The 13,326-nt window shown below is 39.5% G+C and overlaps 1 protein-coding gene across 1 annotated transcript in view; it reads right to left on the reverse strand.

The window, feature by feature from the left end:
- Positions 1-7,558: 7,558 nt before the first annotated feature.
- Positions 7,559-13,326, reverse strand: part of tll (nuclear receptor subfamily 2 group E member tailless) — a 38,691-nt gene continuing 32,923 nt past the window's right edge. Inside the window, exon 8 of the mRNA XM_068225924.1 lies at positions 7,559-7,857. Within this exon, the coding sequence (XP_068082025.1) occupies positions 7,559-7,857 (299 nt within the window). The remainder of the gene's footprint in view (positions 7,858-13,326) is intronic.

The raw sequence follows: 13,326 nt of genomic DNA on the forward strand, positions 1-13,326 counted from the left end.
TTGGGTAAAAGATACCCCCGTATCATTTTTGTAAGTTGTGCTTTGATGGCAATTAATTGTAAAGTCTGGTATTGCCTTAAAAGGCTTGAAAAACTGAGAGCGTGTCAGTTCTTTTCAAGTGTTGTAAAGGTGCCTCTGGGCGGCTTGACATTGACATTTTGGGAGCATGTGCTCCAGGCATTAAGGGATTTCTGCCCTTAGGTAAGGTTATTAGATTGAACGTGTAGCTCAGGAAGTGTAAAGTGAGGGCTTGAAGCCCAAGTTTTGTATATACCACCAATATTGTATTTCCTAGACTCGTTTTTTTACCTTGTAACTTGTTTTTTTTAAGAGAGAGAAAAATATAACCTTGTTACAGTTTTAAATTAACATTGATTTGGTAGTTAGACCCATTCACCCCGGCACCTTCTTTCACCTCTGCTGATCCACCAACCACGGTAACACTAATAATAATAACGTCCGACTCATTGGCTGAATGGTCAGCCTTGAGACCTTCGGTTCAGAGGGTCACAGGTTCGATTCCCGGTCGCGTCGAGGATTTTAATCGCGTTTGATTAATTCTTCTGACGTGGGGAATGGGTGTTTGTATTTGTCCGAACATTTTCATTTTCATATTCAGACAACATACTACGCTACCAACCACCACAGAAACACGCAATAGTTAGCCTATTACATTCCTCCATATAGGGTTGGCGTCAGGAAGGGCAACCGGCCGTAAAACAGAAGTAAATCCACATGTGCGACGCAGTTCGCACACGCAGATGTGGGAAAAAGTTATATAATAATAATAATAATAATAATAATAATAATAATAATATATTAGCTCAATTTTCTTTGAAATTCTTTCGATACCTTTCTTACAAGTGAAGTGCAGTATTTAGTCACGTGAATCAAGCCACTAATTCTATTCTACACAGTTGTAAATCTGAAATCATGATTCATTCAAAGCTTCTTTCTTCGACAAACAACCTTTTACACAGGGTTTTTAAGAATATATTCTTGGCATCATCCCTCACTTGTTTGGCAAAAACATTATTATGTCATCAATGTTCCAATTTTTCAATGTTGATATCCCCTAGGAGAAGTCTCCAATATAGAATAAAGAAGTAATTTTAATAAGTATGGCCTTTTCAATGAAGAGATCAAGATCGCCGACGGTCTAGATTCTCATTACCGAATGAAAATATTCAGATTTTTGCAAAGAACATGAATAAATTAGTATTTATACTTTTGGTTGACTGTATGGGCTCAGTTTGATCAAAATCATACCATCTTGAGGGAATATTTCATATTTTTATTTGCCAAGAGAAGAAATTGTATGAAAGAATATTGTCATATTTTTAATATTAACATTTTCATGACCGAGCTCGATAGCTGTAGTCGCTTAAGTGCGTCCAGTATCCAGTATTCGGGAGATAGTGGGTTCGAACCCCACTGTCGGCAGCCCTGAAGAATGTTTTCTGTGGTTTCCCATTTTCACACCAAGCAAATGCTACAGCTGTACCATAATTAGGGCCACGGACGCTTCCCTCCTTACTTCTAGTCCTTTCCTGTCCCACCGTCGTCATAAGACCTATCTGTGTCAGTGCGACGTAAAGCAACTTGGAAAAAAAATCCATGAGATTTTGAAGTTAGTCTAAGTCTAGGGAATGAAGGACACTGTTGATTTACGAGGGAATTAAAAGTTATATTTAAAATATATTGTTACGCAGGCGCCAATTAACCACTTGCATTTCATCAGCTGAACGAGAAAGTTGTCTTACAGAATTCGGAACCGATACCTGGATTACGGTCACGCCAAAGTATGCCATGCTTTAAACAATTGCGTCGGTTCGGGATACTTCAAGAAGCAATATATATTTTAGTTACGCACGTATAAAAATATATTGTGAAATTGTTCAACGGTTTTGTTAATCAATGATGTCAAAGTGTCAGGTGTGCTGCCTTGAAGCCAGGGAATTAAACATGTGCATTAACAGGATGGATAAAAGGATGGTGGCTTAAACCGGCTATGTTGGAGGCCGAAGTGAACAATGCCGTGAATACCAGCCATATCGGGAAGCCAGATGCAGTAATGAGTTACGTAGGCATTTCTTTACTTTCCTTATTTGATTTTCTTGCCATGTAGGTGCGTGAAGAAAGCTTAATCTATGTTATTAACAGAATATGAGGCATAATATGAACTTAAATAAATATATTAGGATAATCTAATTATTGTGCATTAATGAGTTCTGAATCTTTACTAGGGTCATCAGAGTTCATTTGTACGTCGTTGTATTCAGTATTTCGGTGAATACCTGTGAAATTCCAAATCTTAAAAAGTGAAGCCAATAATATTAATAATAATAATTCTCGAATTAAGAGAATAAATTAAATATGTAACTCGTTTCACCGTGAATTAAGCATGTTTTAATGTTGTGAGAGATCTTCAATAGAGTAATTCAAGACAGTGTACATAGACGTTCATCTCGGGAACTATCCCACAGTAAAACTATGGTAGATTGAATATCAACTGTATAATATTGATTTAACTCTATGCTGGGAAGTGATATCTTCATATACATATTTAGAGGTGGTTATCTTGAAACGGATATACTGCGACATGTAAAAAATGAATCTTCGATAATATTGAATGTTAAGATGTCTTCGTATCATAAAACATGAGTATGAGTCTTCGATGATATGCGGAGGGATCTTCGAATGAGTATGAGAGAAGTAAACATTGTTATTAATGGTTGAAATAATGTTCTTCGAGAAGATAACCACAGGTGATTTTCATGTGATTTTCCTGATGATAATGATGATGATTATTATGAGTGTAATGTGAGCGTATAGTGTTTTCAAGATTTTATGTGTTAATCTACCCCAATTGAGTCTGGCATTTTTATATGATCTGAGGAGGAATCGTCTTCAAGAGGGAACTAAATTTTATCATGATTAAAGCCTGTTTTGAGTGTGAATATTTGTTTATACAAGGTCATCCATCGCGTACGAAGCTAGTGTTAGGATCGTGTTTGTATGCTATTTAGGATCTTTTCTATATTTGGTGCGTGAAATAGAATAATAATGAGAATGATATAGAATAATAATAATAATAATAATAATCAATGAAGTAGCGTAATGAACTAATAGGCTACATCCTGTGGACTTCATATTGTGTGTTTCCTTTTGTATATCATTTCACGTAACGTCTCCTTGTGAATTATGTTTCCTACATCTGGATGTGTATTATTTTTATGTGGGGTTTCATCATTTCACTAGTGTATTTATCCTTTATTATTATTTGGACAGGAACTGGCGTTGACTGTTAATTTCTTCTGCGGTATTGTTGTTTTTTTCTCTTACACGACTTTAGCAGCATTGTTGTTTGATGTGGGCAGCTTCCTCTCAAGTGTAGATAGATATTTATTTTTCAGCATTTAATGTTTATAAACAAATAAATAGCCTTGTGTACCCCTAAGGGATGCAGGGACAGTGCTCAGTTTAACTGATCAGGTGAGCAGGTCCTGAAGATTGGTTATTTCCTAGTTTGTTTCGTTAAAACGTATTACTGCATGTTGTAGACTTGTTTATTTACTTATAATAATTGTTACGGGAAAGGAATCTTTCTGCCCGCAGGAAAGTAAATAAATCTCAAAATTAATTCTCATTCAGATTTCTATTCATTTGTAAGATTTGTTTTTTCTACAGACTACTGTGTATTTGTGTTTTAAAATCCATGTTAGTGGCCGCGAAGTATGGAATTCATTGAGAAGAAGACTCCCAAACCGTACAGTGTTAATAATAATGTTATTGTTTTTACATCCCACTAACTACTTCTGATAGTTTTCGGAGTCGTACGTTGTTAAAGATAAAAATTCTCTATCGATCTGTTCATATAACAATATTCTTGTTGACATTTGAATGTACTCTACTCACATCTTGTTATCCATGTAATTTTATTGAGATTTCACTTCTATTTTTAATAAATGGGATTTTTTATAACTTTCCAAGCAAGCCAATGGTGTTACTTCATTGTAATTTTAGAATACCTTACCCTAATTCAGCTGTGAACAGATGTTGTTTATCGCGTTCAGCTTCTCGTATATACAGTAGTAGAACCCCTGCCGACTTCGAGAAGAGTTCATGTCTTTCGTCGATGTACTGTACACTTATGACCCCCTGAGCTAAGCTAACCCATGAATATTCGATATCATTTGGAACTTTAATGCCAGAGTTTTTCTCTATGGTAATAAAAATGAACCCGTGAATATGAACGTTTTATAGCCGATATCCACATGTTTGTATGTTAAACAACTAGACGGGTACATAAGGTTCCATTTTCCTCCCTTAACCAGGAGTCCCTCAAAGAAACATCTGATATCAAATTATGGAACATGTATTTTCATCAAGATCTCTCATATGAGAGAGGTTGGTTGGCTAGTTGTACTTCCTCTTAAAAAATATTCACCACCACCGGCACCTCATATGAGAACCGCAGACGTTTTGCAATGCCACTGATTAATTGTTGGACAGGAAAGGTCGGTAGACGCAGAGTGGGTTTCGGCCCATAAGTGGCCACGGCTGGTCCGTGGTCCAACAGCTCTGCACTGTGACCGGCCAACCGAGCAGAGGAGGGGTGGCCACGGCTCTACCGTGGCTCTACGCCTCTGCATTCGGGAGACGGGGCAGGGCTGGACCTCACGGCTGGCCCCAACCGTCGGCTGTCCTGAGAATGGTTTTCCGTCGTTTTCCCTTCTCCTGCACTAAGGAGGATGCCGGAATAGTTCCTAGTATAGGCCACGGCCGCCAACCACCTCACCTTCTCCTTCACCGTAACAAATCTCCCGGCCTGAGAGACGGCGTTACCGTCTAAGAGGCCCGCCTCCCCCTTCAGGGGAGGAATGAAAACACTTTAGTAGTAGTAGGACAGGAAACTAGCAAACATGGAACAAGGTAGAGAACGATATTTTTCTTGAAATTTATTAAAATAAAGTATTTTATTTACAAACGATGTAAGAAAATTATACTAATAATACTATTAACAGCAGCTGACTCTGAATGTACAAGGTGTCTGAAAAGCAAATTCACTCTCATCAAATCTATTTACAGTGACTGTCTAAAGAACCGACAATTACAAAGAAGTTTCACGTGTTTTTCACATTATTGAAGAATAAATAATTTTACTTTGTGATTATTTACTTTTCAGACAGACTTTGTACACAAAGGCACATTAGTTCCATAATATAAAATGCTTTCTTATATACAATATTTTAACACTCAGTATTATGTTTAATATACCTTAACTTTGGTGCAGATGATACAAATATAATATATATATATATTTTTAAATTAAACTCTTATAGAATAATGTGCTAATAATCACAGATGTGCTTTAAAGCTAAGTCTACAATTCCTTGCGACATTCAGCGCATTTCGACTATCTATAGGTCGATCTCAAGTTTCATCACAGACCAAGGACCCTAGACAAGTGCCATAAGACAAAGTGTATATTATATTATATTTAACGTTCATCCCCCAAACTATGACGCCCAAACATTTTATACACAGTTTATCATAATGCTGTATCTCAGTCATAAAAAGTAGGTTCTTGTGAGGTAGAATTTGTACAAATGATATTTCTAAAAATTTGCTTGTTAATGGATGGCTTGGTAGTGATTCATTATGGACGTAGGTTTACCCAGGTTCTGGAAATCAATTGACGTTCCTATGTTTCATATTTAATCAAAACGTACTGATCGACATGTCGTAGTATTGTATCTAGTAACCAAGGCTGCAATTACGCCAAAACAGGCCCGATATACACACCAGCAAAAATATTAACGGATTGGAAGCGTGTTGTTAAAATTGACAAATTTTTCCGAAAGATTAGGGTTGAAGTTACGCGTTCTTTTCTGTAATCTAAATATTGAACACTATGGAAGCATTTCACACATATAGTAAATGTGCCCAGTGAATAATATATTCCTTTCCTAACCATAATATATATGTTTCAAAGTGTTTTCAGATCAACGTTCTCTGTTTTAGTTCGAAAACGTGGAAAGTGGAAATTTGCAATCGCTGTAATATTAGCCTGTGAATGATTCAGAAGTCATTGGACACACGTGAATATTCTGTCGTGTAGTCCTGAATGTCTGTCTTGTCATCGTTTCCGTTACTGAAAGTCTCGATAATAATTTAAAATATCAATGCTTCAAATATAAATTCCAATTTAATTCATCTCATGGTATTTTTTTAGCCTGCACAGTCCCGGTTGCACTCTCAAAGGATATGTGTGGAAGAAACTCAAAAAACATGCTAGAGTCCAATGAACCAGCCTGCACTCCTGCTCCCTTAGGCAGCACGGCACACGGCACTTAACACCATTCTGTGCCGATCTTAGAGACTCGGACTCATAAAATAACTCCTGCAGGACACAAAATTTTTGGCAACTCACAGTCTCCAAAAATAGTAAAAGTAGTAAAAACAGTTAATTGTTCGGCTGCACGGTAGGCGCTCGTATAGGTTCAATTCCAGCACAGACAGTTAACATTTAAGAGTGCTTAAATGTGAGAGATCGGTGCCAGAAGTAAAACTGGCACGTTAAGCAGCATATTTTCACTGCAAAATTCAGACCATTTGACGTCTCCTAACATTTAACACACACTATTATTGCAGTTGAAGATAAGTTGCCCAGCAGTCTGATATTCTTTCATCAAAGAGTTATCATTAATAAATGTCGAGTACCTTTAATCAAATTGGCCCACAACGGTTGACTTACGCGCACTCAACAGTTGTGCTGTGTTGTAGTGTCCAACATACAGATCCTTTTTAACATAACAAATATGACTTAGGCCATCATAGCTCAATTTTAAGAAAATTTGATGTGAAATCGGAATGTTGTGGGTTCAGATCCCACTGGTGTCTGGTTAGCCATTTCTGTTCTGTACTTAACATCTCTTCAATATGTATTGTGTACGTGCGACCTTATAAATTATTTCAAGTGTAATGCAGCCGTGAAAATTAAATAATCATGATTAATAAATGTTCACAAAAGAGAATATTCTGTGATACAATAATAAGGCATGGTGACCGGTACGCTTTGACTAGCTTCTAAACAAGATCGAACGAAGAAATTTGCAGCTGCTGTTTAGAGGAAATCGTAAGATTGTTTAATTTTCTATTCATGCTGCAAATCCCACCCGTTCACCTATGAGTTGCGTGTAAATCTCCTGTGTGCTGGCAGTTGTGACAAACAGCTATCTAGGAACTATGGGGTTTGCGTTCACAATCAGAGGACATCGAACATTTAAAATCCACTTTTAGCAAGAAATGCATTCTAAGGCCATTCCATGTTAATTCAGTGCTACAAGATGAGGTTCCTGAATGGTGGAAACGCTCTTTGATGTTAAGAAGTAATAATAAATCTTTCAATGCGTCCAGTACCAACCCGCATAACAGTGAAACTTGCGATCTCTCAGATAGAATGAGAAATGCCTTTGCTTTCGACTCTCTTGTTCACGGTCACATGGACACCTGATCGTCCGGCATGCAGAAGACCATTGTATATGTCCTCCAGTCAAAGGTCGTTGGACTTGTACATGTCGCAGATAATCCTCGCGATGGGAATGTGTCCAATGGTGCGGCGGAAAAAGAGTTCTTCGATGGTCACAGCCGAAACAGAGCGTAGTGCAGGGAGCAGGAGAAGAAGCTTGCCAAAGCGGAAGGGCTGTGTGGGGTACGCGGTGCCGATATACTTGTTGAGGGTGAGTTGAGTGTGGTCCTGTAAAGCCGCTACTGCCGCCATGTCCCGCAACGTTCTCACCTCGCTGGCCTCCGTCACTCCACTCGACGAAGGGCCGCCACTGCCTTCGAATGCTGCACACACAACAAAAAATAGATGTTACACACAGATTTAAAATAATATAGTGTACATAAAAGTTGGAAAGTACTGAGTATCTCCGACCAAAAAATAGTCGACTGGAAAAATCCAAAGTCAAAACACTGTTGATAGCCGAAGTGGCAACCATCTAAGATCGCGTGAGCTGTTGTGTGATCGATTCCTAAAGAGGCATTTGCTAACATTTTCCAGAAGCTATATGAGTATTGCCAACCGTGTTTTGTAGCTGATGGCGATTATTCTGAGGGGCAATAAAGGAATTTGTACATTCTGTTTTGCTCAGCATTAATAGCACTAATCGAACTTTTTAGACACACCACCAGTAATATTACCTTAGTAAAAGCATCGGTACGGGGATGAGACCTGGTGCTACAGTTCGATCCGGAATTCAAGCGGCAATTGATAGAATAATGTTCGCTGACTTCCCCACGACCAAAAGCGGGGCGCCTGCGAAATTGCAAGGTCAAAACACTGTTGATCGTCTACGTGGCAACCATCCAAGATCGTGTGATAGCCGTTCTGCAATCGATTACTAAAGAGGCATTTGCTTAAGGTTTCTAGAAGCTATATGAACATTTCCAAACGTGCGTTGTCACGGATGGCAAATAGTTTTTCGTTGCACCAACGATGGGAAAGGAAAGGAAAGTGGCCATGGCCTTAATTAAGGTACATCCCCACCATCCACCTAGTGTGAAAATGGGAAACCAGGGCTGCAGACAGTGGGGTTCGAACCCATTATTTTCCGAATACAAGCTGACGGCTACGTGACCCAAACCACTCAGCCACTCCGTCGGTGTTGTTTGTTTTATGATAGCATTCACCGAATCTTTTATACACACATATTCTTAAATCCACGGAGGATTACGACCTACGCTACCTTAAATTTAATAAAGGGTAGCCGTTAGCGAGGTTCGAACCTATGTCTGTGATTAATCCACTTTTGCGAGTACACAACCAAATTCTTAAAACAGGCTTAGTAAACTGAGCCCTAGATAGCATTAGCCAGACTGCTCCATCATGGTTGTTTTGCTAGGCTACTCTCCTGTAACCCACCCAGTGCAGTGAAAGGCGGAACAAGAATGCCGCATCTTGTGGAGACTGCATTTAAATCAATATAAAGTCACATATTCAAAGAAACGTGGATAGTCTGGCTCCTTGGATCAACGGTCAACGTAGTAGCCTTCGGTTCAAAGGGCCCCGGGTTCGATTCTCCTTCGGGTCGATGATTTTAACTGCATATAGTTAATTCCTGTATCTTGAAGACTATTTGTGTTCTTCTGAATACACATCTTCAGTTACATGAAACAGATCACACTACACACCATCACAGAAACACGCTCACATCCCTCCACACGGGGTTGTCTCCTGGAAAGGAGTCCTATCGTTAAACTGGGCTGAATACACACTAAGTACCGATCGCAAATAATTTGGGAAAGTCCAAAAAGAGGAAAAACAATCGAAGCAACATGAGTAAAATCTTAAGACGTACAGGGAAAATATGGTTTCGTGCACTTTTTATTAATTTTAACACGGTCTGTTTATTAATATGCATTTATCTACTGTACGTTCTCTATTACCTGAGTGAATACAAGTAATATCTTGTAACTGATGTCTACTTAGGCCTATTACTATTAATTTGTTGTTAAGAGAAAAATAATGACATTTCAAATATTTTCTTGTGAATATACGTTAAATGTATGGTATCTATCTACGATCAGTTTACTTTCAGTTATGGAATATGCCATCATCATTAGTTTCACTCCTTAGATTGGTTGGAAACAATTCTTCGTTCTTCTCTATTCTGGGCTTTTCTTTTCATTTCCAGTTAGGGTTTGCATTCGGCATCGTTTAAAATAGCTGTGTCGTGACCTTGCTCTGTAGTCCCCCCCTTCCCCCCCCCCCAAACGATCATGTCCTAATAGATGCCCTATCAGTTTCATCCTGCTTTTCAAAAGGCTTCTCCGGAGATTTTACTTTTTTTTTTTTCAATCCTTTCGTAGTCTTGTTTACCCAGCTGTCCTTCAGCATACGTCTGTAGCACAACATTTCTAGCGCCTGTAATAGTTTCCTGTCTGTTGCTTCTACTGTCCACGATACTCAACCATACAGTGCGATGCTCTACAAAAATATGTAGCTTATCTTCATTCACAAGTCCCTCCCATCCCCTGTTCTACAAGAGTGTGAAAAAACGTTCACACGTGTTTTGACCGTGGCATACTTCCCAACAACAGGGAATGAAAGAAGAAAGAGTAAAGGAGGAGTCTCGTAAGTCGCGTCATACTCTCATCCTATGGTAGGGCGGGTTTAGACAGGCGGTGAATTTTAGGGACAGGCGTCATGAAGTGAGAACAAATATTGCCACTGGGGAATACACACGACGAGAGGGACTTAGTATAAACTATGTGACTTCCATAAGGGAAAAGAATTCCGTCAGTCAGCGAGGAGAGAATGACCAGGTGGTGAAGTAGACAGGTATTCTGATCATTTTGGACGCATCCCAAGTGTAATGTCTGCCGGCACTAAAGCAGGTGGATTGGATACTGCCCTACAAGGAAAGTGCGACTACACATTCTACCACTGCCCAGACCGACAAACCATGTTTTCTGCTATCTTGTCGAGCCGTGCTCAGAAATCGTAACGCACGCGTTTTGTTTTTACAAAACAATTAACAGAAGACTAGTGACCTCTCCAAGGCTGCGAGGTTTATGAACCACTTCTCTGTTACCTTGAATCCACACACAGGAATAAAACAGCACCAGTGCGGAGCAGCTATGGGCAATTTTCAGAAGTCCTCCATATGTAGGTAATTTACCGCAGTAAATACTACTCTTGAGCTGATTATAAAGTTTTAATCATGTTAACTATACATTTTAGTAATTCTTGCTATTCTACGGTTTAATAAATATGAAGCTAGTTCATATGTGGGCCTACTTCAGTGTAGTATATCATGAGAATAAATCATGTCAGCTGTATTACCTGCACGTTATGGTCATATCCGTCATATTTATAATTTACTCATCATTTCTATAATAATAATGAAAATGATAATAATAAGAAGAATCATCGCATGGCGCCATCTACCGTGCGCAGGCATTTTGATTTGATGTCATCTAGGTTATCTGCGTACCAATTTCAACGTTCCGTTTTACTGTATCACTTGGTAGAAACGGCTCTCTGTTGAGCGATCTCTTTCACAGACCGAAATCGTACTACATGGAGTATCGAATTAACTTTCTTCTGCCCATCGAAAAACCGACTTCCTCTGCCGGTTTGAACCCATGACCTAGGGATCCGGAGAGAACACTACTGCTGATCCTCAGAGGGAGCTGTCACTTCTCTAACTCCTTGTTCTCAGAGATATACCACCCGACGAAGTTTCCTTAGAATAGCACAAAGTATAATTAAGTGTATTCTGCCCATGAAAGAACATAATTTACTTCAATATGCTTAACTATCGTCAGGTTTAAGAGTTAGGTATGTACACGCCATCAAATTAGACAGTAATGTATAAGAATGCTGATGATTTTAACCGTCAAACACCGAGCTCTGGAGCCAAGCCCTGCATTCAGGAGGCGAGGGGTTTGAATCCCACTGTCGGCTGTCCTGAGAATGGTTTTCTGTGGATTCCAATTCTCACCTTCAGGCAAATGTCCACAAGTTCCTATTCAGAGGCCACAGTCGACCCCTTCTCACACTTCACTTCACTTCACTTCACTTCACTTCACTTCACTTCACTTCACTTCATACCACCACCACCACCACCACCACCACCACCACCACCACCACCACCACAACAACAACAACAACAACAACAACCACACATCTCCTGACCAGAGAGAGGGCGTCTAAGTGCACCGCCTAACCCCTTTAAGATAAGAAATAAAATCTTTACAAATTAAAAGGCATAGGCCTACAGTAGATCATGAAGAATTCCATGAAATGTTAGTGTCTCATATGGGAACTCGTGGCAAGCAAAGGATTCGTTGTTCAGTGCTCAAAAAAGTCTTACATATTCTGACTTAGAGCACTTTTATATTTTGCTTTGTGTATTGTACCTACTGTACTTTATACATTACAAAGGATATATACATAGAAAAGCAACATGCATTCAGCTATGGGAAAGAAACAGAAACGCAAGAAGACCACAAAGTTGGCAATATGGGATTTTGAACACAATATTATTGTTCATTGTGTGTACAGTCACCTCGGGTCCTGATGAATGCATGTAAACGACGACACATACCCAGCAGAGGCAGACTGGACAGCGGCTTCAGTCAGTTGCTGAATGTTGGCAGGAGAATTAAGACTGTGGGCAATTGCTCTCTTCATTTCACGCCGTGGATATTCAACACAGCTAATTGTTAGCGGCGTAGCATAATGATTCTAGTACCTCACGATGTAACTAGTTACTTCGGTCCTTCCTCTTTACAACACTGTAGCTGCACGTAGTGTCTAGAAATTATTCCGATTTTCAAACTCTCATGGTTTTGTAACGCTGACCGAGCCTAGTACGGCTTGGGCATTTCTACATCCAGCACTTGCTGCGGGGTAGAAGGATATAGGCAATAACTCATGCATGTCCTTTAATTTTGTAAGAAGTATGCCCATTGGATCATCGTGCATCTTTTGCAGATTTTTTTTTCTGCATGCCAGACTTTTTCAAGGATGTAAGTGGTTGAACTAAGCTCATGTTGGCTTGAGCGGTCGGTGCACTCGAAAACACACAAATGCCTACGTGAGCAGGGAGTAGAGCAGTTGAGTCCATCCATCCTTCGTACTTGCAGCCACATCGCTCAAAATACTTGCTCGGTTTCCTTCAATTATTATTATTATTATTATTATTATTATTATTATTATTATTATTATTATTATTATTATTATTAGTGGTAGTAGTAGTAGTAGTTTTTTTTTTTTTTTTTTTTTTTTTTTTTTTTTTTTTTTTTTTTTTTTTGCAATTTGCTTTACGACTCACTGACACAGGTAAGTCTTATGGCGACGATGGGAAAGGAAAGGGGTAGGAGTGGGAAGGAAGCGACCGTGGCCTTAATTAATGTACAGCCCCAGCATTTTCGTGGTATGAAAGTGGGAAATCACGGAAAAACATCTTCAGGGCTGCCAACAGTGGGATTCGAACCCTCTATCTCCTGAATGCAAGTTGAAATGAAATGAAATGTCGTATGGCTTTAGTGCCGGGATATCCCAGGACGGGTTCGGCTCGCCAGGTACAGGTCTTTCCATTTGACGCCCGTAGGCAACCTGGGCGTCGTGATGAGGATGAAATGATGATGAAGACAATACATGCACCCAGCCCCCGTGCCGCTGGAATTAACCAATTAAGGTTAAAATCCCCGGCCCGGCCTGGAATCGAACCTGGGACCCTCTGAACCGAAGGCCAGTACCCTGACCGTTCAGCCAACGAGTCGGACTGAATACAAGTTGATAGCTAC

This window comes from Anabrus simplex, chromosome 1 (assembly GCF_040414725.1).
Source record: "Anabrus simplex isolate iqAnaSimp1 chromosome 1, ASM4041472v1, whole genome shotgun sequence".
NCBI lineage: Eukaryota > Metazoa > Arthropoda > Insecta > Orthoptera > Tettigoniidae > Anabrus > Anabrus simplex.